The sequence below is a fragment of the Xiphophorus hellerii genome, chromosome 2, assembly GCF_003331165.1.
Source record: "Xiphophorus hellerii strain 12219 chromosome 2, Xiphophorus_hellerii-4.1, whole genome shotgun sequence".
NCBI lineage: Eukaryota > Metazoa > Chordata > Actinopteri > Cyprinodontiformes > Poeciliidae > Xiphophorus > Xiphophorus hellerii.
Genome location: NC_045673.1, coordinates 29248695 through 29272320, shown reverse-complemented (window position 1 = coordinate 29272320; position 23626 = coordinate 29248695). Strand labels below are relative to the sequence as shown.

The 23626-nt window shown below is 39.7% G+C and overlaps 1 protein-coding gene across 4 annotated transcripts in view; it reads right to left on the bottom strand.

The window, feature by feature from the left end:
• Positions 1-17079: 17079 nt before the first annotated feature.
• The window catches only part of LOC116708141 (mgat4 family member C), a 151225-nt gene continuing 144678 nt past the window's right edge, over positions 17080-23626 (bottom strand). For all 4 annotated transcript variants that reach the window (XM_032545945.1, XM_032545955.1, XM_032545965.1 and 1 more), the window contains 2 exons: positions 22381-22528; positions 17080-20807 (listed from right to left, as the gene is read on the bottom strand). In XM_032545945.1, the coding sequence (XP_032401836.1) occupies positions 19651-20807; positions 22381-22528 (1305 nt within the window). In that variant the 3' untranslated portion in view covers positions 17080-19650. The remainder of the gene's footprint in view (positions 20808-22380; positions 22529-23626) is intronic.

Below are 23626 nucleotides of genomic sequence, written 5' to 3'. Positions count from 1 at the left end.
ATTGAGTTGAGTCGAAGCGAGGATTACCACGACAAGAATTTAACCACCACCCCACTTCCAATCCCCCGTTCTGTAGCGTCCACCCTAGGTGTCATAAAGAACGGGACGAAAACACTGTAAAAAATGGGTTCTTCACATGGGAAGGTGAAAAGTCTTAAAGGGGATGAAAAGTTTATGTGTGAGATGGAGCCAGGTAACTTAAAATACCTCGCTAAATGGAAAAAAAAGTACGGAGTAAATGGTGTATTGAAAGTGGAACAATGGAAGGACGTGGTGTGTAAATTAGAAACAAGTGTTAGTTCAAAAACTGGTACCAGACAACAGAAAAAATTAAAGGAACTTGTAGTTGCACGTAAGTGGTTAACCCAGGCACAAAATAGACATAATGCGCGTGCTAAAAATAAATTAGGCCGAAAAACCGAAGCTTTGTTTGTTAGACCAGAAGATAATGAAACTCAACCTCGAGCTCAAGTATGTGCACAAAAAACCCCACCCCCAGCCTTTGACCCAAAGGAGGACGCTCCAGAGGCATTAAGGGGGGTTTCAACAGGCCAGCCTGAAAAACTAGGAAAAAAAGAGGAAACTTTGGGTCCCTCTCAATCTACTCGTAGTAAAACAACCCCAATAACTGCTAAAATCCATGTACAAATGGAAAATCCTCCTCCATATAATTCTTCTAAAACTCCGGGTTCTTCTAGCTCATATCAAAAGTTGTACCCTTCACTGTCTGAGCCATCAGAAGAGTTATATCCGATGGTTCAGGTTGCAAATCCTAATCCGGGAGAGGAAAATAAACAACCTACAATACTAGTTTTCCGTCCGTGGTCTCTTGAAGAAGCCAGAAAAGCTGTAGAAGGTGTAACTTCTCCAAAAGAAGATCTTGATAAATGGATCATGGATATGGAAGGGATTTATAATTCTTATGGATTAAATGGATATGAATTTGGCCAAGCCTTGCAATCTTCTTTAGGGAAAGATTGGGCAAAAGTCCGGGGCACTTATACTGGATATTCAATCCGTTCTCCAGGAACTGCTTTACCATACCAAACGACTATGGGAGGTGAATTGCAACGTCAGTGGGATGAAGTTCAACAAAGAGCTAAGGAGGTTTTTGCTAGGCATGCAGATTATTCCCACCTTGGTTCAATTAAACAAAAATCAGGGGAAGATGTCGATGATTTTAAAATCCGTTTTGAAAACGAATATAAATTTCATAGCGGCATTATGTTCAGTGATCACAACGGCTCTCCTTACCAACAACAGTTAAAAAATATGTTAATGTCCGGGTTTCTCCCACACATTGCTAAATGGATTAGAAAACATCTGGTAGCATTTAACACCTCCACCGTTCATGAGTTAATGGAGTATGCACGGCATGCAGAGAAACATGCAAAAACAAAGGGAGATGCACAAATCTTCTGGGCAGATTCCACCTCTGACCCAGAGGAAGTGTTTTCATTTCAAAGCACCCGACCCCCTCAAGGAAATAGAGGTGGTTTTCAAGGAAATAGAGGTGGCCCTCGGTCTAGGGGGTTGTCTCAGTTAAGAAATAGAATACCACAAATAGAGGAGGGGTGTTGGATTTGTGGGTCACTAGATCACTGGTCAAAAGAATGTCCTAATCAGAGACAGGCGCCACACCAAAGGGGGAGGAGGAGAGGTCGCAGGGGCAATTCACGACCTTATCAGGCGTGACTAGATGAATCAACTGTTAAAAATGAAGTTCAGACTCACGTTGTTAATGTGTATGGGACAATGGAACTATTAAATGCATTAAAAGAAAAGCCGTATATTGTTCTGACTGTCCATGGTCAGCCTGTGACTTTCTTATGTGACTCTGGAGCTTGTAAAACTTGCGTTAAAGACAGTGTAGGACTCAAATCCTCCAATACTCCTATATTTGTAAAATCAGCAAATGGTCAAACTTCACAGGAGTGGATGTCACGCTGTATTGACATCTGTGATCCTCAGACAGGAAAAAGGCTGCACGCCCCTGTTGTAATTTCACCTAGCTGCCCAATTAATCTCTTAGGGCGCGATTTGATGGGAAAATTAGGCATTGCAATTTTCCCTACAAAGGGAGGAATGAAAGCTGTAAGAGTTGAAAACGTTATGGCCACAGTAACTGAAAAACCAATGTATTATGCTCTGCAGCTGCCATTTCTTAAACAGATAAGTGAAAAAAGTGAACTCTTAATCAAAGCAAAAGAGTCTCTGTCTGTCCCTGTTGATGAAACACCGTTAGCAGAACTAGAAGTTATCATGAATGTGTGTTTAACAACAGATGACAGATATGCAAAAAAATTCTTAAAGCAGGAACCAATGTTGGTGACTACTCAGTATTTATATACTGACGGAAACTCATTTGCAGCAGCTTCTGTGCTTCTGCCCACACAACAGCTATCTCTTTATTGCCTACCAGGGGTCCCACATCTGTCTTTGTTTAAAGCTGATGACACACAAAGCAGAGACACAGGTCCCCGTTTAAAAGCAGCAGAAATGGCATCTGATTTTCTGCCTTGTTCTCAAAAATTAGGCTGGATGTACAGTCCGAGTACACAGCTTTGGAGAATGTCGTACAGAGTTCTCTTCGATACAGAACCAAAAGTTACAGATTCTCCTTGACTTAATCTAGATTCTACAGTCCTACTATCGCAGTCTGATGAGGATGACCTACAGACTTTGCCTGCTTCATTATGGTCCACAGGTCCAACAGATGTAGGATTAATTACTATAGTGGAACCAGTCACTATTACTCCAAAATCACAGTGTAGGCCCAGAATAAAACAATACCCGTTAAAACCGGATGCACAGGAAGGAATAAAACCTGTTGTACAGGACCTTTTGGATGCTGGAATAATTAGACCATGTTTTGATTCACCATGTAACACTCCAATTTTTCCAGTACAAAAGGCTGATGGAAAAAATTGGCGGATGATCCAAGATCTCCGAGCTGTAAATGCAGCAGTCCAAACTCGAGCCCCAAACGTTCCAGATCCACACACGTTGCTTAATTCCCTAGACCCAGAAAGCAAATTTTTCACCGTGATCGATTTAAGTAATGCTTTTTTCTCAATACCAGTACATCCTGACTCACAATACTGGTTTGCTTTCACTTTTGAAGGAAAAAAGTATACTTATACGCGTTTGCCACAGGGTTTTGCTGATAGTCCAACTATTTTCACACAAGCAGTTATGACTTGTCTGGAAAGTTTTACTCCGCAAAATGGTAGTCAAATCCTGGTATATGTAGATGATCTTCTCATAGCATCTAAAAGTAAAGCAGCATGTAAAGCAGATTCTCTGCAACTTTTACATCACCTTGCATCTACTGGAAATAAAGTTAGCAAATCAAAATTACAGTGGGTTCAACAACAAGTTCGCTATTTGGGACATCAGATTTCTGAAAATGGGAAGGAAATACATGATGAGCGTAAATCTGCAATAGCGAATGCTCCAAAACCTGTAACAAAAAAACAGATGATGGCTTTTCTAGGCCTCTGTAATTATTGCAGAGCCTGGATCCCACAGTTTGCAGAAAAAACACAACTGCTACTTAATCTCATTTATGAGACTCCTATGGCCATGTCTGAGGTGATAACATGGACACCTGAAGCTGAAAAACAGTTCACAGATTTGAAAACAGAGCTTATCTCATCCACAGTTCTTGCGCTACCTGATTACAGGAAGCCATTCGTTCAAACTGTTGATTGTAAAAATGGGTTTATGTGTTCAGTCCTGTTACAGTCTCATGGAGGAAAATTAAAACCTATCGCATATTATTCCAAACGGCTAGACTCAGTCGCATCTGCACTTCCTTTATGTCTACAAGCTGTATGCTCAGCTGCTCTAGCGGTAGAAAGTTCAGCAGAAGTGGTCTTATATCACCCACTAAATTTATTAGTTCCTCATGCTGTAGATGTGCTGTTGTTGCAGGCAAAAATGTCTTTTCTGTCACCTGCTCGACAGCTCTCCTACACAGCACTTTTGCTTTCTCAGCCTCATTTAACAATTCAGAGATGTACTGTTCTTAATCCTGCTACTCTTGTTCCAACTGCTACAGATGGTGTTCCACATGACTGTGTGTTTGAAACTGAAAAATTACAATTACCTCGTCCAGATTTGTCTGATGTGCCATTAAAAACTGGCAATGTATGGTTTGTGGATGGATCTTGTTCCAAAAATTACAAAGGGGAGACTCAAACAGGTTACGCAGTGGTGACCTCTGCTGGTGAAGTAGTTGAAGCCAAACAGATCAAAGCTCATCATTCAGCCCAGGCTGCTGAACTAATTGCTTTGACCAGGGCTTGTGAGTTGGCTAAAGGTCAAGATGTCACTATTTATACTGATAGTCAATATGCATTTTCTACAGTTTTCTTTTTTGCTAAACAATGGGAACGCAGGGGTATGACTACTAGTACTGGCAAATCTGTTACACATGCTAAGCTTCTGTTATCGCTGCTTCAGGCCATACTTTTACCATCTAAGTTGGCCCTTCTCAAATGTGTTGCTCACACTAAAGGGACTGATTTTGTGTCTACTGGTAATCGTTATGCAGATAACACGGCTAAGCTAGCTGCTACAGGCGCTTTTGGTGTGTCAGAGATATATCATGCGACATCACAGGAACTTCTTATTGATCTAGAAATTCTCCTGTCACACCAACAAGCTGCTCACCGTGCTGAACAACGCTCATGGTTCAGTAAGGGTGCTGTTAAGAACACAACAGGCCTTTATATGCTTAACAATAAACCTATTCTTCCTAAAAGTCTTTTTAATGCTGCAGCAATTCTGACTCATAGTTGTTGCCATGTGTCCACAGGTGGGATGGTTCACATAATTCAGCAGCATTTTTCAGTGTTTGGGTTTAATGTATATGCTAAAACTTTCTGTAGAGCATGTACAATCTGTGTAAGACATAATCCACAAGGAAATGTTCGACCAAAGAGGGGTCAATTTCCTAAGCCACAATACCCATTTGAGACTATGCATATGGATTTCATTGAACTTTCTCAAAGTGGTCCCTATAAATATTGCTTAGTGATGATTGATGCTTTTTCTAAATGGGTTGAAATTGTCCCGGCAAAATATGCGGATGCACTAACTGTAGCTAAAGCAATATGCAGAACTATCATTCCAACTCATGGCATCCCACAGAAAATCTACAGTGACAATGGTCCACATTTTGTGAATCAAGTCATTCGGTTAATGGCAGACAGATTGCAGATAACATTAAAAAATCACTGTTCATACCATCCCCAAAGCGCTGGGTTAATTGAAAGAGCAAATTCTACTGTTAAATCCAGACTTAAAAAATGTATGGAAGAAACCAAAAGGCCATGGCCAGAGTGTCTGGATTTAGTGAAAATGTACATGAGAATTGTGCCCACTGGGAATGGTTTAACTCCTTTTGAAATAGTACACGGCAGAGCTTTTAAGCTTCCGTTATTTAAAGACACCACACCACCACCAGATGACAGTGAAAAAACTTTAGCTGATTACATGAAAGAAATGTTACAGTCTAAAGAAGTGTCAAATGCAAATTCACTGCCAGAAGAACCTTTGTCTTCACAGGACCTCCAGGTGGTGAAACCAGGCGATTGGGTTTTCATCAAGGCCATTAAGAGACAGAACTGGGCCTGCCCACGGTGGGAGGGACCGTTTCAAGTGCTTTTGACCACTCCCACTGCAGTAAAGATCGCTGAGAGACCATCCTGGATTCACCTCAGCCACTGTAAGTTGCAGAGAGTGTTGGAGACCTAGGTGGGGGCAGTGGGGAAGATCTGACTACAAAGGGGCGTGGCTATATAGGGTCACACATCTCAACGTCAGCAGAAGAACTCATCACATCCCTGTTCCATAGAGTCCTAGGTAAACTCTAACATCTCTGTAACTGAGCAAAGATGGGGTCCTCATGGAGATGGGGCCTCTTTTGTGCTGTGGCTGCTGTGTGCGTGTCCTGTTTTTTCAGTCCAACTTCACTAATCCATCTGGGGAGAAGATTTGTCCATACCACTGCTATGAAGATCTGGCTAGGACACCTTCCAGACCATCACCATGACAACATATGGCAGACTTATGTGGAGATGTTGGCCAAAGAACGGAATATGACCAACTGCTACGTCTGCTCGGTGATGCCAAAGTCTACCAGAAAACCTACTCTGTATGTCAGTCCCATGAACAGGTCCCAAGCTGTCTGTTTTGCCTCTTGTGCTTTACGTTTCATGCCAGCGACTCCAGTCAACACTTCAGATGGTGACATCCTGATGAAAAGAGTGTGCACTGGCGTGACGCCCATCTTCACCTACAGTAATGTTACTGGATACCCATCACGGATGAAAGCTGTCACGATGTCAGGGACAAAACATCCGGTCTGTATCCATTCTCCACCAGGAAACTGGACTGTTCGGGTAGGCCATGTACCTGGATGCCAGCAAAATATCACTGATTTATTTCCTAGCTCCGTTTGTCCAAGTGCTGATGGGACTCTTATTCCATGTCCCATGTGGACACCTCGAGGAAATTATCCCACTGAGGGTGGTTGGTTTCTGTGTGGAGGAAGTAATATCTATGCATCGCTACCCATGAACTGGTCAGGTACTTGTGCTCCTGTGTTTGTCTCTGATCATACCATCATTGTATCTACTGCAGCAGTACACTCTCATCACCTGCGACGGCGGAGAAATTCAGAAATTGTTTTCCAGCCACATGATCCTATCTGGGGTTCAAATGTTCCCAAAGAACACAAACATTGGAGTACTGCTGGGAAATGGGGACTGTCAATTTTTCCATGGGTTGGAGTAGCAAAATCTATGCTGATGATTGAAACTTTGGATTACAGAATGAAGACCCTGGTAAATATTACCATGGACATTGAGAGAGGACAGAATCAACAACTTAGTGAAATGCGACTGATGGTTCTCCAAAACAGGATGGTGTTAGACATACTTACAGCTAGTCAGGGTGGTGTGTGTGTAATGATAGGAACATCTTGTTGTACTTATATTTCTGATGCTAATGAAACTCATATTGCTGAAGCCATGTCTGCCTTAAAGAATCTGCAACAAGCCATGTTACAGGATGCTGTTCCCTCACAAGGAGATTTCCTTTCTTGGTTCATATCTGGACCATGGTGGCACCTGCTGTTGAAATTAATGATGCCTCTTCTTATTATTCTTTTCTTGTTTTGTATTTTTACTGCCTGCATAATCCCATGTCTAAAATCTCTGATAGCCAAAACTGTTGGACATGTTCTATATCAATATCAACTTGTTGCCTCTATCACTGAGGGGCACCCTGATGTCTAACGTTATGATGGATGCATTGAAAATGTGCCAGCAAGTGATGTATTCCTGATGTCTGTGTTAGACTTTTCATGCTTAATATGAAAAACAGGTGGGAAATGTTAGGAAAGTTATCCTCCTGTTCATTTACTCATGAGTTTATTTTACAAGTTATGTTTTCATATTATTCTTTTCATATTATTCTTTTATATTATTACTCTCATATTATTCTTCTTTTTATATTTACTTAACTTCTCTTTCTTTTGTAGTATGTTATTAACTTTGTTTAGGATGTTTGCTTAGAAGCTAAAAACGTTAAACATTCATGTGTTATTAGTTCCATCTGTAACTGATTAGTTGTGGTCAGCCACATGCCCTTATAAGGGCATGTCCATGAGAGGTTCCAGAATGTAAAGACGGTTGGTCAATTCTCTGTGTGACTGTGTGAAGAGAAGCCCAACCTCCTTTTTCTATACAATAAAGAGAAATGCAAAGAAAGAACTGGTAGAATTGAGTCCGGACAGTGTTTGACAGCGATTCGTCGCGTCTGTTCTCAATTCTCCTATTCTGCAGAAAAGAAATCAAAAGAAACCTAATCTCTGTCTCTGGCTGGTTCTTTGCAGGTTATGACAAAATAAACCTATCATATATCCTTCTGTATGTTTTTATCATCTCACCAAAAACATTAATGATGAAAGGAAACTGTTCAAACTAAAATGTGAGACCAAATAATTAAACAGGACTATTTTTTTTTTCTTTCTAGGAAATATATTTAAAAAAAAAAAAAAGAAGTAAAGGTAACAATGTGAGATAAATTTGTTTCTGTGTGGAGGCTGCAGCTGCTTGTACAGTCATATTCAGTAAATTAGAATATGTCATCCACTGAGGCTCATTTGTCAGATTAAAAGTACCTTTTGAAAATTGACAACATTTAAGCATGTATTAATCATACTTTTTATTAAACCCATGTTAAAATTACATATATATATTTTTTGTTATTCGTCTGATGTTATATTCTAATTTTAAATGTTGTGTTTTAATTAACTGTAAGAGGAAAATCATCACAGTTAACAGAAATAAAGGCTTTCACACATCCATCTGTGTAAACCATGTATGCAATCTGGATAAAATTCCTGAGAGTAATAGACTTTTTAAGAATATTCAAATTCATTAAATGGGTTGAAAATTCTTCCCTAGTCTCACGTTGTAGCTGAATGCCTAGCAAAGTGCATTCAGTTGAAAAATGCTCTCGCTCTTTAAAGTTCCTATTGGAACGACAAAGATACCTCACCATAAAATTGATTATATTTAATCAAAGACACATTGGTATGGATCAAAATGTTGCTACAGTGCTTATTTAACTTGCCAACTAACTATTTAGCTCGATGCTAAGGATTTAGCTTGCTAGCTAATGACATTGCTAGCTAGTGACATTACAAATGCCACCCCACAGATTTCAGTGGCTTTTTTGTGTTAAATAGTTAAACTCTACATATCTACATACCCACTTCTTTATTAAATTTTTGTTAATCAGGACTTAAATATTGCAGCCTTTCCACAGCACACGGTCAGATATGTCTTAGCAGGAAGCACAAGGCAGTTTTAATGATGTCTGAATTCCACAGCTAGAATCTCCTGCTGTTTTACACGCTGATTTATTATCAAGGTTTACTGGGGGACTAAAAGAGACTCAGCCATTTTGAAGTTCGTCCGTCTTTTACATTTGTAATTTTCATGCTGCGAGACGTAAAAATGTCCGCTGTGAAAAACGTCAGTCATCGTTGTCAATCTGGATTGTACGGTGCCTGAAATCTGAATGTTTCAGCAGAATGAAAGTGAGTGAGTTTCATTCTGTCTTCTCTCTGACCTTGAACTCGTGGTCCCCAACGGTACGCTGCTGGAATACTGTTACACAGAGTGATAATGAGTCCTTGGTTGTCTTTGTGAGTGTTTTTCTGATCCTGCTAAATAGTTGAAACAAAAAACAGCATTCTCTAAATGGGCAGTGTTGTCTAAAGTTTTCTTTTTTGAGGTTTACATCATGTCATAATTTTATTCCCTCACCAAAAACATACCTGGAGTGTTGGCTTGATTCTTTCATGCTTGTTTGAGAAATCCTTTAGTCTCCCATTGCAACTATTCAGCTGTGCAAATTGACTTGGTGAGCCTAGCTCCGCCTTTGAGGACAAAGCTGCTGCATGGAGTTTGCATGGAGAACATGCAAACTCCATGCAGAGAAATACCAGGATGGGACTCAAACCCAGGACCTTCTCGCTGCAAGGCCATGTCACTCCCTTTCCCGGCTGTTATTCATTTCCTCTTTTGCCTCTACCCAGTCCTTTCCCCTGCTGCACCCACTCACCTGTCATTAGCTCTTCTGGTTCCTTTGTTGACAAAGGCATTAGCTTGAAAAGACGACCCAAAACACTAGTATCAGTTTGGGGGACAAAAACAACAACAAAGGAAAACCAGAATCCCTCATCGTGACTGGACTGCAAAAAAAAAAAAAAAAATCAAACACCGGAAAGAAATCCTTAAATGGACAGAAATGTGAAAACCAGGTACGAGTTTAAGGACAGTATTTAGTTCTACGGTTTTCTGTAGTGAGTGCAAATTTTTCTTGGATTAAACGTTTTTAACCGTGTTGGACGTTATTCTGTGGCGCTCATGCTTTAACACAGGTTAAACACCTACTCACCACGTCAACCTCTATCTAGAGTCTGGCTGAAGAATACAACACCGGTAGCAGATAAACAGCATTATCAACAACACTGCTGTTATCTGGCAGTTGCACTTTTTAAGAGAAAATATGACCCCACTTTTGGCAAATACACAAACAGCAATACAGTATCCCTCCGGCATGATCTTCACACGTTCATTAAGGATGCAGTAGAAAAAAAAACCCAGAAGGAATATGAATACTGACATAAATAATGTATGATTTTTTTTTTTTTGCTTTTAGCTACAGCAAGATGTTAGTTCTGGAGGCTGTGAGTTTAAAGGAGATTTAAATGCCATTAATCTCTTTTTTTTATTATTATTATGAAAATGCAGATCATAGCTACTGCTAACTCTGAGGTAAAACATTTCTAGGCAAAGACAGCCCGACAATATTTCTGATTTACGGTCATGTAAACAGGACATTCAACACCTGACACAAATTCAATATGTCGCCTTCCGACCGGCGCGCGCCGACAAACACGACGCCAAGTCGACCTTCATTCGTTTTAATCTAGTTCCGTTTGAAATCTATTACATACAGTACAACAGTTTGAAATGATACGTGTAAAAAAATATATGTCATCTTACAATACAGTACCAGTCAGAGAACAAAAGGTAAAGGAAAAAAAAGAAAGAGGGAAACAAGTTCTCGACGCTGTCGCTTCAGGTAGCTTAAACACACACACATATTTAATAAATTTGAATATTCCGATGAGGCAAGTCCAATTAAAAGTAAAGTTTGAAAATAACATTTTAATAACAATTAAACACACTTTTCATTAAGCCCACATTCCCGTGTGAACCCTGTTCCTTTTTTTTTATTGGTTTGATATAATAATCTAATCTTAAATGTTTTCATGTAGCTGTAAGCAGAAAATCATAATTAACACAGTCTGTGTGTGGGTAATCAAAATATGTTTCACCTAGTGAAATGAATAAACTTTTTAATAATATTCAAATCTGCTGAATACTAAAAAACTCATTAATTTCAGGGTTTTTTTTTTATTTAATAGCACAGCTGAAGAGATTTTATTTTTTCCAGCGTGCAGTCAGGGTAGGAAGCGACGGTGGCCTGGTCTTGCAAAGCTGAAGATTCAATTCCACCTTCCACATGTCAGTGTGCCTCTGGGCAAGGCACTTAACCACAAGTTCCCTACTGTGTATTGGTGTATGAGTGTGTGTTTGCTCATAAATGTGACTCTGGTGTAAACCTCTTTGAGTGGTTGAAATGATTAGAGAAGCGCTATAGAGAGAAAAAAATCACAATTGGGTGCACACATCCAAATTCATTCTAGTTTTTCTGTAATCACGAAAATTATGCACAACAGCTCAAATATATAAATACATCGTTTGGTTGAACGTCCCGTGAGCCAGCATACTTTTTGTACCCATCAACAAACATAATATCATAACTATGGTTGGATAATTGACCAAACAGGACTGATGTCAGCCATAGAGTAGCTGACTTTCACACTCAGGGGCAACCTTCTCCAGCGCACCCTGGTGGTCATGGCCTGAAGAAGTCAACAAAACCATATCACAGTGGTGCCCAAAGTCGGTCCTGGAGGGCCGGCATCCTGCACGTTTTAGTTCTCTCCCTGGTGGTACCAACAACCTTTAGGTCTTCTAACGAGCCATCATTTGAGGCAGGTGCATTAAACCAGGGAGAGAACTAAAACATGCAGGATGCCGGCCCTCCAGGACCGACTTTGGACACCCCTGCCATATCATCTGCGATCCAGACATCCCCAAAGCAGACTCCCTCATCTCAACCACGACCAGCACAACACCACAAACAGGACCTGTGGCCAGGGGCAGCCCTGAAAGAACTTTCAGTCTGTTACTTACATACATAGTTACTCAGAATTTTGAGATTCTTACTAAGTGATCGCTGTGGTGGTAGATTAACTAATTTAAACCCCTGCTCTACTGATGATCGGTCAGAGAGTTGATGTGTGGATCGCCTTGTTTATTTTTTACTCAACCAAAACACACTGAATTCCACAACACATCAACATGCAAAGATTTTCAAAGTCAAGCTAGCATAACTGACCTACTTCCTTTAGTATATATTTTCTAAATTAAACTTTGACCTAAAACTGACCCTGTTATCTATTCAGACATAGACAAAAAAGAACAATTCAAATGCATTTTTTAAAAAGTCCCAAATTCTCTGACGTTCATGCCGACGATCTGACAGATTGTGCAAACTCAGAAGCATGAAGCTGGAAGCTGTATCACAAATCTTGACATGTAAAAGGAGAGCTATTTTAATCGCTAATAATATTTTTCTTTTCTTTTTTTTTTTTTTTTTTTTTGCCCATGCTTCACCGAACATGCTGCACTGGAAGAAAGCTCATGTTTGGAGCAACTCTGAACCAGACACCAATCATCACATATGTCAGCTTCACAGAGAGTTCACAACCAGCCTGGTTGCGTATCGGAAGGTCCTGGCCTCGTCTCACCGAGGTCTGCTGCTGCGCTTTTCTTCCTGACGAACACACGGGGGAGGGAACGATTTAAAATGTACGACTGACTCGTGCGCAGGAGGCTCTGTGCGGACCGAGCTTTTCTAGCAGAGAGTGCTGTGCGCAGCAGTTTCCTGACATGCACTTGAGGAATTTATGCAGCTTTTGTTGTCATCTCCCCACCCCGCAAGATGCAAATCTGGCTATAAATCTGCAGTGTGCAACTACTGTTTGTTGGCATCTTATCTGAAATAAAGCTCAAGACGGCTATTTTTCTTCCTGAAGTATCAGGAGAGCCGGTGCACTCGGACACAGGGAGGCTTTAATTCCTGCGGTAACAGGCCATGCAGTGGCATTGTGTGTTAATAGCTAAATAAAGAACCGGCGGTCATGTAGAACGCCACGCAGGCGGCCCAATTTAGATCAACACAACCTCGGCAGTAGGGATCCGATCGGCGCAGGTCATGGAGTCCTTCATTAAAATGAAAACAATAGGCTCTGTCGGGAGGTGGTAGACTTTCTAATTTCATTTCAGAGACCACATGTCAGGAGGAGGGTAGGGGGGCTGGGATTTGAATTTGCAGAGTCCCGGTGTGAACCCCGGTCCGAGGCCTCGAGGGAAAACACGGAGCAGGTGGAACGACAGAGGAATGAAGGCCCGCGAAACCGACACTGCGTGTTTAATGATGACTTGTTTTCCTGAAGAAAGCCGGTGTCATGTAAACATTTGCCTCTTTATTGCACCGAGTCATTTCAGCGTTCAAGCTAATCCATCATTAAACAACGCTCAGGAACGAGCTCTGGCTTCACAAACACGGAAAACACTCCGCTGGCTTCGGCGGCGCGAGATGAGGAGTTCAAGCTTTCTGTTTTAAGAGTTGAATATCTGATCATGTTAGAGCATCTGTCTTCAATCCATTTAGCTAAAATACAGCTTTAAGTCAGCCTACCAAATCTAGAGACCAACATTTCTGCATATTTTTCTTTTGCAAAATATCTTAATTGGATTGATTGGAGGAAGAGTGTCTGAAAATCAATCTTCAAGGTGCCCTGCACATTCTCAACTGGATTCAGTTCTGGCCTTTGACTGGACCATTTGATGTTTTAATCTGAATCTTTCTATGAAAACGAACTAGAGTTTGATTAAAGTGGACAAAACAAGACTGGTTTCATTTTTGGAAACTATGTCAGCTTTGTGTTAGTCACCACTTCAGCTGACATCGACTGTCCAGATTCATAACGAGGGCTCCATTTTAAAATCCCAATAAAATTAGCTGAAGTTAGAGGTTGTACTGTTAGAAAACGTGAAGATCGGCGCATGCTGTCAGAGGCATAATAAATGTTTGCTCTGTTCAAGCGTACCGTGCAACCAGGTTCGCAAAGAGCAAGTTTTCCCCGAAAGCAGCTGCCGGTTGTGTGAGCTGAGAATAAAGATCACACAGGGGTAACCGTGGAACAGCTGCAGCACTGGAAGTTGGGGGAGCGCAACATCAGGGGGTGGAGAACCAATTGAGATCCTCTATAGCTCTAGGGGAAGACGTTGTTTTGCTGGTGTAGAGAGCGAGGCAAACACAGACCAATTTACTAGGAGGAAAAACTGTGTCGGAGAAGAAAAGAAAAAAGAAGAAAAGAAAAAAAAAAAAAGGATGGAGCAGACCTGGCCCATTCTTCACTGCGCAGTCTAATCTCAGCTCTTAAAGAAGATGGCTGGAAACAAACTCTGTTTTGCTGTCAGCAGGCCTGGCTGAACGCTGGGCTGTAATGAACAAGCCCACTGAGTCACCAACTCAACCAAGGAAGTGATAAAGCAGAAGATGTTTGGTTTGATACAATGACTCAGGAAGAAAAAGTTGCTATAAGGTCATTGTGATGCGATATTAATTTAAGCATACATCGACGAGCAACATTAAGCAACAAGTGAGTGTTAAGATTATACAACATTAATCCTAACCCCTTCATGTGGCTGCTTAACTTTGAATGCCCACCTACTCAAGGTGCTTATTTTGGCACTTCTGATTTAAAAATAACATGCAGACCAGTAATGTGTATGGAACATGCATGTTGGGACGAGTTAGACAATGTGTTAGTGTGTAACAGTAGTGGGCACTGCTAACTAACTGTTAGCGGTACCCACTAAAAGGTTAGCTAAAAGGTTAGCACTAATCTTAAGCATTAGTTCCATTAATGCTAAAGCACTATCCCAACACAGTATTTAGTGGAAGCTAATGGTAAAGCGCTATGCCAATGTATTTAGCAGAAGCTAATGCTAACAAACTAAATGCAGCTATGTTGATACTCAAACTGTGTCACTAGCTGCATTTCCATTACAAATGTGGGCAAAATTTAGTAAATATTCTGCTAATGTAAAAAAATATAAAAAATACAATTTTGGTGTTTCAATTAAATAGGAAATGTAATTAAAATTGCACGTGAATAACTTTTATATCACGTGAATGACTTATTGCGTTGCGCTTACGCAATAAGCCATTTATAGACATCAAAACGCTTAACTAATTAAAGAAATTTTAATGGTCGATGACCAAAACAAATGCCAATGCAAAACAGATTAAACACAAAGCAGCCAAGTAAGTTATCCCGTTAGAATCTATCTGGAAACATTTATTTACGTAAAGCAAAGTCCGCTAAGCGCTAAATGAAAACTTAGCTCTGATTCTAACGCCTTAACAGATTAGCAGACGTGTGCACACCACTAGGGCCAGATTACAACAGCACAGAGCTGTTGCTCAAAACAGTAAGGTAAAGTTTGCAGGCAGAAATGGGGCCTTGAAGACACATTAAACCGCATTACAAGCACCACAGAGACTTAGCAGTGATAGCATTGCTGGGTTATGCTAGGCGGTTGTCTTGTGGACTGAACAGTTAGTCTGAAGTCAAACTCTGTCAGCTGCTGACAGGGCTGTCTGATACATCTTTGAGCATATTGTTGTGTTTGGATTGTTATTTTACATTACATGCCCACTTAGAGTATAACTCTGTTTCTATTAAATAAAGTTATACACTTTTATGATTTAAAAGCTACAATTACGTTGGGAGAATCTGTTGCCCAGTGCTGCTTTAGCCATACTGGGGTCCATCTTCTTTGAATTTTTGATGTTGTTAATGTTGGCATTACCGCCACCTGTTGGTACAGTATTGGTACAACAACATTTTTATCTTTTAAACAGACATTTTGTCTTTTGTTTTTGGAAAAACAAAAAATATGTCTGTTTAAAAAATATAGAGTTTTGCAACTGGGACCTGAATTTTCAACAACAATATCACAGGTCTGCATGTACACAGAATGACATCCAAATCCCACCACTTCCTCTGAAAGCTTAACTTGTTGCTTAACAAGCCAGCGAATGTATGTTTTAACTGGGACAGTAAAAAAAAGGCCTCCAAAATTCTTTTAACTAATTTATAATGTAAAAAAACAAAGTCAGAAAAGTGGAAAGCTTCCACAAACCAGTCAAGAGAATTAAAGCAACATCATGTTGTAAAGTGAAAACCTTAGAATTCAAATAATTGTTTTTCATGTTTTTACAATATACTATCATGCTATTGCAGTACACCCATCATGTTCTAACAATGTATCACATTATACATTTATAATGTTATAACAAAAATCATTCACATTAAAATTGGATATATTAATTTGTTGCGCAAATGTCAAAAAGATATCGTTTGAACGATATGTTTCCTTGTTAGAAAATAAGACATTTCACATTCTGACACAGCATCAAGCGCTACATCCATGCATATTTAAAGAGCTTCGGTTTGGCAGGAGTCAAGATGCCACATTAATTTGGGATAATTTTTGGCAAAATTTGTCTTAATCAACCCAGTAGGGTCCAGGTACAGCTGCAAATGTCTGTGTGACAACACAACCTGTTAGTTCAAACGGGTCATCGGCTCAATAGGAAATGTTTTTATAATATAACATGATGTAGCTCTATTTTCCAACTCACATACACATTTCTGAATCTGAAGACCCATCAGGAAAATTCATATTTTTTTTCAACAAGACTGGGAAATATGAACCCGGTAGATTTAATGTAGTAAGATTAAAAGTATATTAGCTTACACAGAAAAGATATGCGCTTTGCCAGATTTATACACAATCATATATTAAAGAACTTATTAGTTAATGTTGTTTTGAACCCTAAAGAAGATCCTTTAGAGTACAAAAAAACAATGCACCAATAAAAATGACTTCTTGGCATTTTACTTTGGTGCTTTAAAGATTTAGAGAGAGGTGGAAATCTGAGCGTTTTTTTAATGCCAACAAATCCCATGGATAATTCCACACCAATACAATTTCTACTTCTAGTACTTTGTGTTAAAAAACCAACTGGGAGTTGTCAATGACGACGAGGAGACTAACAAATTTTACATGTATATTTTCTGTAGGCGCTTGGAGTTGCAGTAGTCATCTGTAAGTCTTTTCCCTTATTGTCTTGCTCTACAACAACAGCTGCATTTCTATTGACCATATAACTGCACAATTTGACATTTAGAATATAAATTTACTTAATGGGAACGCGCTCATTTTGAATAAAACTTTTTGGATGAAAATTTTCTGCACTACAATGAGGAATCCAAGAAGGTATCAGCCGTATCCAAATTGGTTTATTTGGCAAAACTGCAATAGAAGCACTTTTTGCTTCAGACAATTCACATAAATCAGCAATTAGATGTTGGCGTAAACCACAAAGAAGAAGACGACAAGAAGTAATCGAGGATGAAGGTGTGGTGCGTTTTGTAATGACTTACTGAGTGAACAAACTTATTCATGAGTGATTTTGTGTTTCCTGTTTAATAGAAACGGAGCAATTGTAAAATTTTGTTTTTTCCACATGAGCGGAATATAGACAAAGTTTTGTGCACATTTGTAATGGAAACACTGCTAATGACTTGCTAGCGGCAGTTAGCCTAGCATTTAAACCGAGAAGTCAGAATTCCTTAGTTCAAATTCACAGAAAAAAAAAACAACTCCCTCCACCCAACACACATGACACACACCTTCATTACCAACACCAACACAGAACAATTGCTGCAACTTTCTAATGTTGCGTATTAGAAAGTTTAGACACCTTACGTTAACGCACAAGCCACATTCTTACCATGGCAGCCTCTCCCACAGACTGGACTCGACTGCAGTCAGCAAGTTGTGTCAGATTGAAATATTTCAAATCAGTTGCACCAGTGGTTCAAATGAACTTGTTCATGTTTCTTTTTTTTTTCTTGCCAACCTCTTGACCATCTCTGCTTCCATTTTCGACCAGATATTGTTCTTCAGCCACAAAGCAAAAGAAAACTTCCATCTGACTCTACTCTTGTTGGTTCACTCAGATTATCAGATTAGTTTTACTTTCTCAATATTTTGACCCAATCTGAAGAAAGAACAATGAGACCAAAGACAACTTTGTTGTACCTCGTTCTGTAGTCTAGACGCATGTTATGTTTATGGATTTTTTACCAACATTAGCTTGAGATGTTGTGCAGGACTTTTTTAAAATTTAAGAATAAAATCCACAATTTTTCTAACATCGATGCATTCACGTGCCATAATAAAAGGTTGTTCCTTTTGCCACTTGCCCCATTCCTCTGTGGTTATTACTGGTTTTTATTTCCATTGGATCTTCACTGGTAGTGGGTTATAATTATAGCCAGAGTATTGGAAAATAAATTCAAAAAGTAATACAAATTTTGTTTAGATGATCATTTCTTTGTTGTAACAATGTATCTTGGTAATAAATTGTTTAAAAAGTCTCTTTAAATGTAAGGAAAGTACATTTGTGTGTTAAGCAGCAGGGAGGAGTGTGTGGGTTGCATCAGAGAAAATAATTTCTATCAATGCCAGATAACTACGACGGAGGGTCACGCTAAGAAAATAAGAAAAAATTAAATCACAAGAATAAAGTCATAACATTGTGAGATTAGGATGATAATATTCAATAAAGTCATAACATTACAAGAATAAACTCACAAGCATGAAGTTATAAAATTCTGAAAATATAGTTATAGTATTACAAGAAAAAAATCATAATATTACAACTCTAATCTCATAATGTTCTGACTTGTCAAAATATATGATTTTATTCTCATATTGACATTATTATATTATGTAGACTTTATTGCTGTAGTATGATTTTATTCTCGTATGAGTTTATTCTCATAAGACTATCGTCGTAATTAAATTTTTAAAAATGTTTTCTTTGTATGGCCCTAATACTTGTCATAAACAACCGATTCTGGTATTGAGATTTATTTTGGTGACATTTATTGAGACGGATGATTGAAGTTTAAAAAACAAGACATACTGTTAATTAAATAAGAGTGTATTCATTTAACAAACAGGTGCCTCTGCAGTGGATGGGTGAACTGTACACCACCACACCTTCTCTTCATGATCCTCACCAGCCTTATCACACTGTGTTGTGCCATCCCATCCCATTTACACACCAGTATTTGTCATAAGTCAGTCAACCAGCTTGTGATGGTCCCACAAACAGCATACCAAAATCTGATTCCCACTAGAGTTCAATGGAGTTGGGTCGAGCCCCGCTGTGTAAGGGCGAACACGGGCATGTTGGAGGAAAGGCTTTGATCTCAAACTGTTCAGATACGAAATAGCCAATTTGTGTCAGAACCTCATTTTGATCGTCGTCCGGCTCAAATGATGGCCAGACTCTGTATTTCCTATGACGGAGATACTGCCACACCACCTCGGAGAGTCTCACCAATGTTTTCTGTGCTCATCCTCAATCTTTCCATTAAAGAGGAAATAGTCAGACTTTCCAAAGTCTGGCTTGACAATAAAAGTTATTGTCAAGAAACGTTGGTACAACAAAGAAAAGACTCAACAAAACCCCAGATTACTCACTTTTACGCTACGTCTCTTTCCTGTAATCAGGTTTTGGTAAAGTATGGTTGTTATACAAATACTACCATATGAAGAATAAGCTATGATTATTCAATACATTGAGGTTAGATCAGAAATCCTTGAGGATGACTGAAAATGGTCCACTAAGGTTACAACGTTTAAGTATAAAAACACAGACTCATTTGGCAGGAAGAATCAATAAATACATACAAAATGAATAAATTAAACCTAGAAAACATAATAATAATAAAAACAGCCTGTATGGGTTACTAAGAGAGGTTGTGTGTAGTTCTCATTGGCTGGGTGGTTGTGTAGTCCATAAACTGATACTTCTGATAATGAGCCATTCTTTTTGGCTGGCTGTCACCACAATGCGAACGCACTCAACGTCAAACGAAATCTTGTGGTCCACGTCTTGAACCTCGATGTTTCCGTTTTTGAACTCTCCTAACGTGATGTAAGAGGAGCACTGCTTTCCTTTTTTAGTCCCGACCAACTTCTCTCCTACTTCCAGCGCTCCGTGGTGAAGGAAGTCACTTTGTCGTTCGTCAGACCCGGTAGCAATCCTAATTTTGCTAATTTTGGTTGATTTGTTAAAGACTATGACGAAGAAATCTCCGGTGGAGGGAGGTTTCCCCCAAAAGTACTCGTCCACCGTGCTGTACGCCTTGGTGGCATCGTAGTTCTCAAAGACGTTGATGTTGGTGTAAATGCCGGCCGGGGGGTTGTCTGGGATGTCTATGGAGTCCTCCTCAAAGTCGTCGTCCTTCAGTTTGTTCTCCACACCTTTGTAGGACGAGTAGTAGCCCATGTGCTGGAACAGCGAGGGCTTGAAGCGGATCACGTCCTTTTGAGCCAGCAGGCCCCGGAAGTGGATAAGCAGCCAGTCGCAAGGCATTTCCTGGTAGAACATGAGGAGGAAGTGAGCCAGGCGGGGCAGGTCTCTGGAGTGGTACAGCTTCCCGATGTAGCCCAGCTTGGAGAACTCCATCATCACCCAGTAGGAGCCTTCTCTGGAGGTTATCACCTTCTTCAGCGCCGTCAGGAAGTTCCGGGAGCAGCGCACGTCGTCCTCCAGCATCATGTAGAAGTGCGACAGGTTCGTGCAGAAGTTCAGGAGGAAAGCGTAGTCGACGTTCTGCTTGGAGCGGAAACGGACTCTGTCCTCCGGGTCGTTGTAGTTCCTCTTCAAGCCGTCCAGAGAAGGGTAGAACTCCTCCGGGGCCTGGATGACCAGGAGGCGGCCGGCTATGATGTGGTGAGCGAACTTCCTGGTGATTTCCTGCACCACGTTCTCACACCAGACCAGGTCAAAGTCCGCCAGGTGGACCACAACCACAATCTCTTTCAGCTCCTCATAGCTGGACTGGTCAAAGATGGATTTGATCGTCTCCAGAAGGTAGTTTCCCCTTTTCCTCTTGACCGATGACAATCCAATGGTCAGGAACTCTGCGAATAAAACATATTTTAATGAGTGAAGTAAATGTAAAGAAATGCTGCCATTCAGGTCTGAGGTATCTGTAAAATTATTCCCTAATGAAATTTGGAGAAGGGCGATGAGAAATGATGACTTACAATCAAAAGACAGTTTCTGTGTATGTGGGGACAGTTTAAGAAACATTGCTTAAAGATTGCCATAGGGGAAAACCAAATAATACCAGTAACTTTAGGTTTTGTTCTTTTCTCAGATATTTTCTCAGTTTGGACTTTATATTCCTTCCAAGATTGTGCTAACACATACCAGTATGCTTCAGAGAAGAAAACAGTCAGACTCTTGCTCCCATAGAGGTGCTCATATACAGTGTCTATAAAAAAATATCCATCCCACTGAATGTTCTACCATTTTTATTTCTTTTTACAAATCAATCATGATCAACAAATGTTGTCTTTTTTGACAAAACAAAACCCTTTAAAGAAGAAGTATTATGTGTTTTCCAGACACATAGTGTCATTTTATAGCACAATCAAGAAACTATGTAAATTTCCGTTGTTATAAAAGTGCTGTACCTCTACCAAATACAGTATATATTAAAAGAAATTTAACAACGCCTTGAAACGGCAGAAGAGACGGCTTCTGTCTCTTTAAGAAACTCCTGCTCTTTCTGAAACCCTTCAGGAAGTCATCACAACATGGCTCCTCTCAGTTCCACCAGGTGTTTGCCAATTCCTGCTGGCTAGTCTGAAGGAACTGAGTGGGGGAGGGCTGCTCTGTGAGGCGGAAGCTTGGAAACCACAACTCAGAGGAGGAGCTTCGTCCTCGAAGGCGGAGCTAGGTTCACCCAGGCGTTTCTCACAGCTGATTGGTTGCCATGGAGATTAAAGGATTTCTCAAACTTGCATGAAAGAATCAAGGCAACAATCAAGGTATGTTTCTGATAAAGGAATAACATCATAACAAGAGGAAGTAACAAAAATGTTACATTAAAGCAGTCATCGCATATGCAACTCCTTCAAGTCAGTATTTAGCAGATGCACCTTTGGCTGTGAATATGTCTCAATGAGGCTGCATATGAATCCGTTTTATAGGCACTGCATATTTATGACCTCACCTAAGAGGTTTTTATTTTTTATAATTGTGATATAAACAAATCAAATGCAGGTTTTAAGATCAAGTGAACAAACACAGAAACAAAACAAAATGTATAAAAAAAAAGAAGAGTGCAGTTGACACTGTAAAGAAAGAAAGAAACAACAATAATCTAAAATTAAAAAGTTACAAAGCATTACTGACTCCTTTCTAAATCCTGTGGAAGTGGCAAACGTGAACTGGGTTTTTCCCATGACTGTACGGAAAGTGCAAAATAAATCGACAAAATGCAGATATGACAACCGGGTCAAAATGATTTTTGTAGAGCACGACTTGCTTGAGGTGAGCTCTTTGCCGAGTTCAAAACCGAAACAAAGAATCTCTTTGAATCATTTATTCTTCTCTTCTTTAAATCAGACTGATTCGGTTCCGCCTCCTCAGATACGAGACGGGTTAATGTGAAGCCGCTGCTAAAGAGGAAACCTTCAGACTTACTCTTGCGGTTCAGAGGCGTTCCGGCGAGATAGCGGTATGTGACATTAATGGTTCCAGAGAAGTTACTGAGGTCTCTGAAGGTGTGAGCGTATCGCTCCGAGCTGGGAGGATGGACCGACGCTTCCCTGAGCTGCCTCTTATCTCCTTCCTGCAACACGAAAAGCACATTAGAACAGAAGAAAAGAAAGGCACACCGAAGAGAAGCAGCCAAATAAAAGCATGTATTTTTGAATAATTAAAAAAAAGAAAGAACATATTTCTTTTTTTATTCCTAATGTGTGTTTGGATGCAGCTGAGCTAACCCCTTCCACAGCCAGTTTGCAGAATTTATGAAAACGGCTAAAATGCAAAACCGCCTTTTAATAACTGAAATAAACACAGATTATCTGATTTTCCCCCAAATTCTGATGACATCATGAATAAACAATAAATCATGTGGCTGATTTCCTTTTGGGTCCAAGTCATCAAGATTTCAGCACAAACTCTCTTTAAAAATGTAAGTAAATATAAAATGGAAAACATGGGAATAATGGGGCATTTATTGTATCGTTTATCATTTATTGTGATAAATTTCTTATAACATGTTGACTTGTCATTGTCACAATAAATTCCCCTAAAGCTGTACATATGGCCCGTTTTGTTAGTACTATTTTTGTCTTCACTGTTTGTTCAAAAAAGGCGTATCAATAAATATCAATACATCTGAAAGTATGATTAAATGGAGTTAGATTGTGTAGTTTAGTAATATAAGTCACACTTTTCTGTATCTGGTGTCCTGAAGAAGCGTTTTACAAATAGGAATGTTTCTGCTGAAACACAATGGCAGACATACAGTTACCTAAAAGAAAAAGTAGCATATTCTTGTTATCATCATTTTTATCACCATCACAATAGTACCATGAAAACATGATAAAACCTCAAGTCCATATCGAAGTCCATAAGTTTATTATCATGATCCTCATCCAACTAATGATGTTCAAAACTCCCCAAAATGGTTCGGATTGTCGGGTAAACCTGATGCAACAGGCATTTAATCAATTAATCAATTGATCGCATGATAGATTGAAGTCAGCTTGATCATTCCCATTCTGATGACTAACTTTGAAGGGAAATTTTGACCACAGAGTTGTCAAAAACCGTCTTATTTATGGTTTCGGTTGTGTTTGGACATTATTTCCATTTTATTTATTGTTTTGTTCCATTTTATTTTGGACATTTAAAATATTTTCTAGTTCTAGCATGGAGT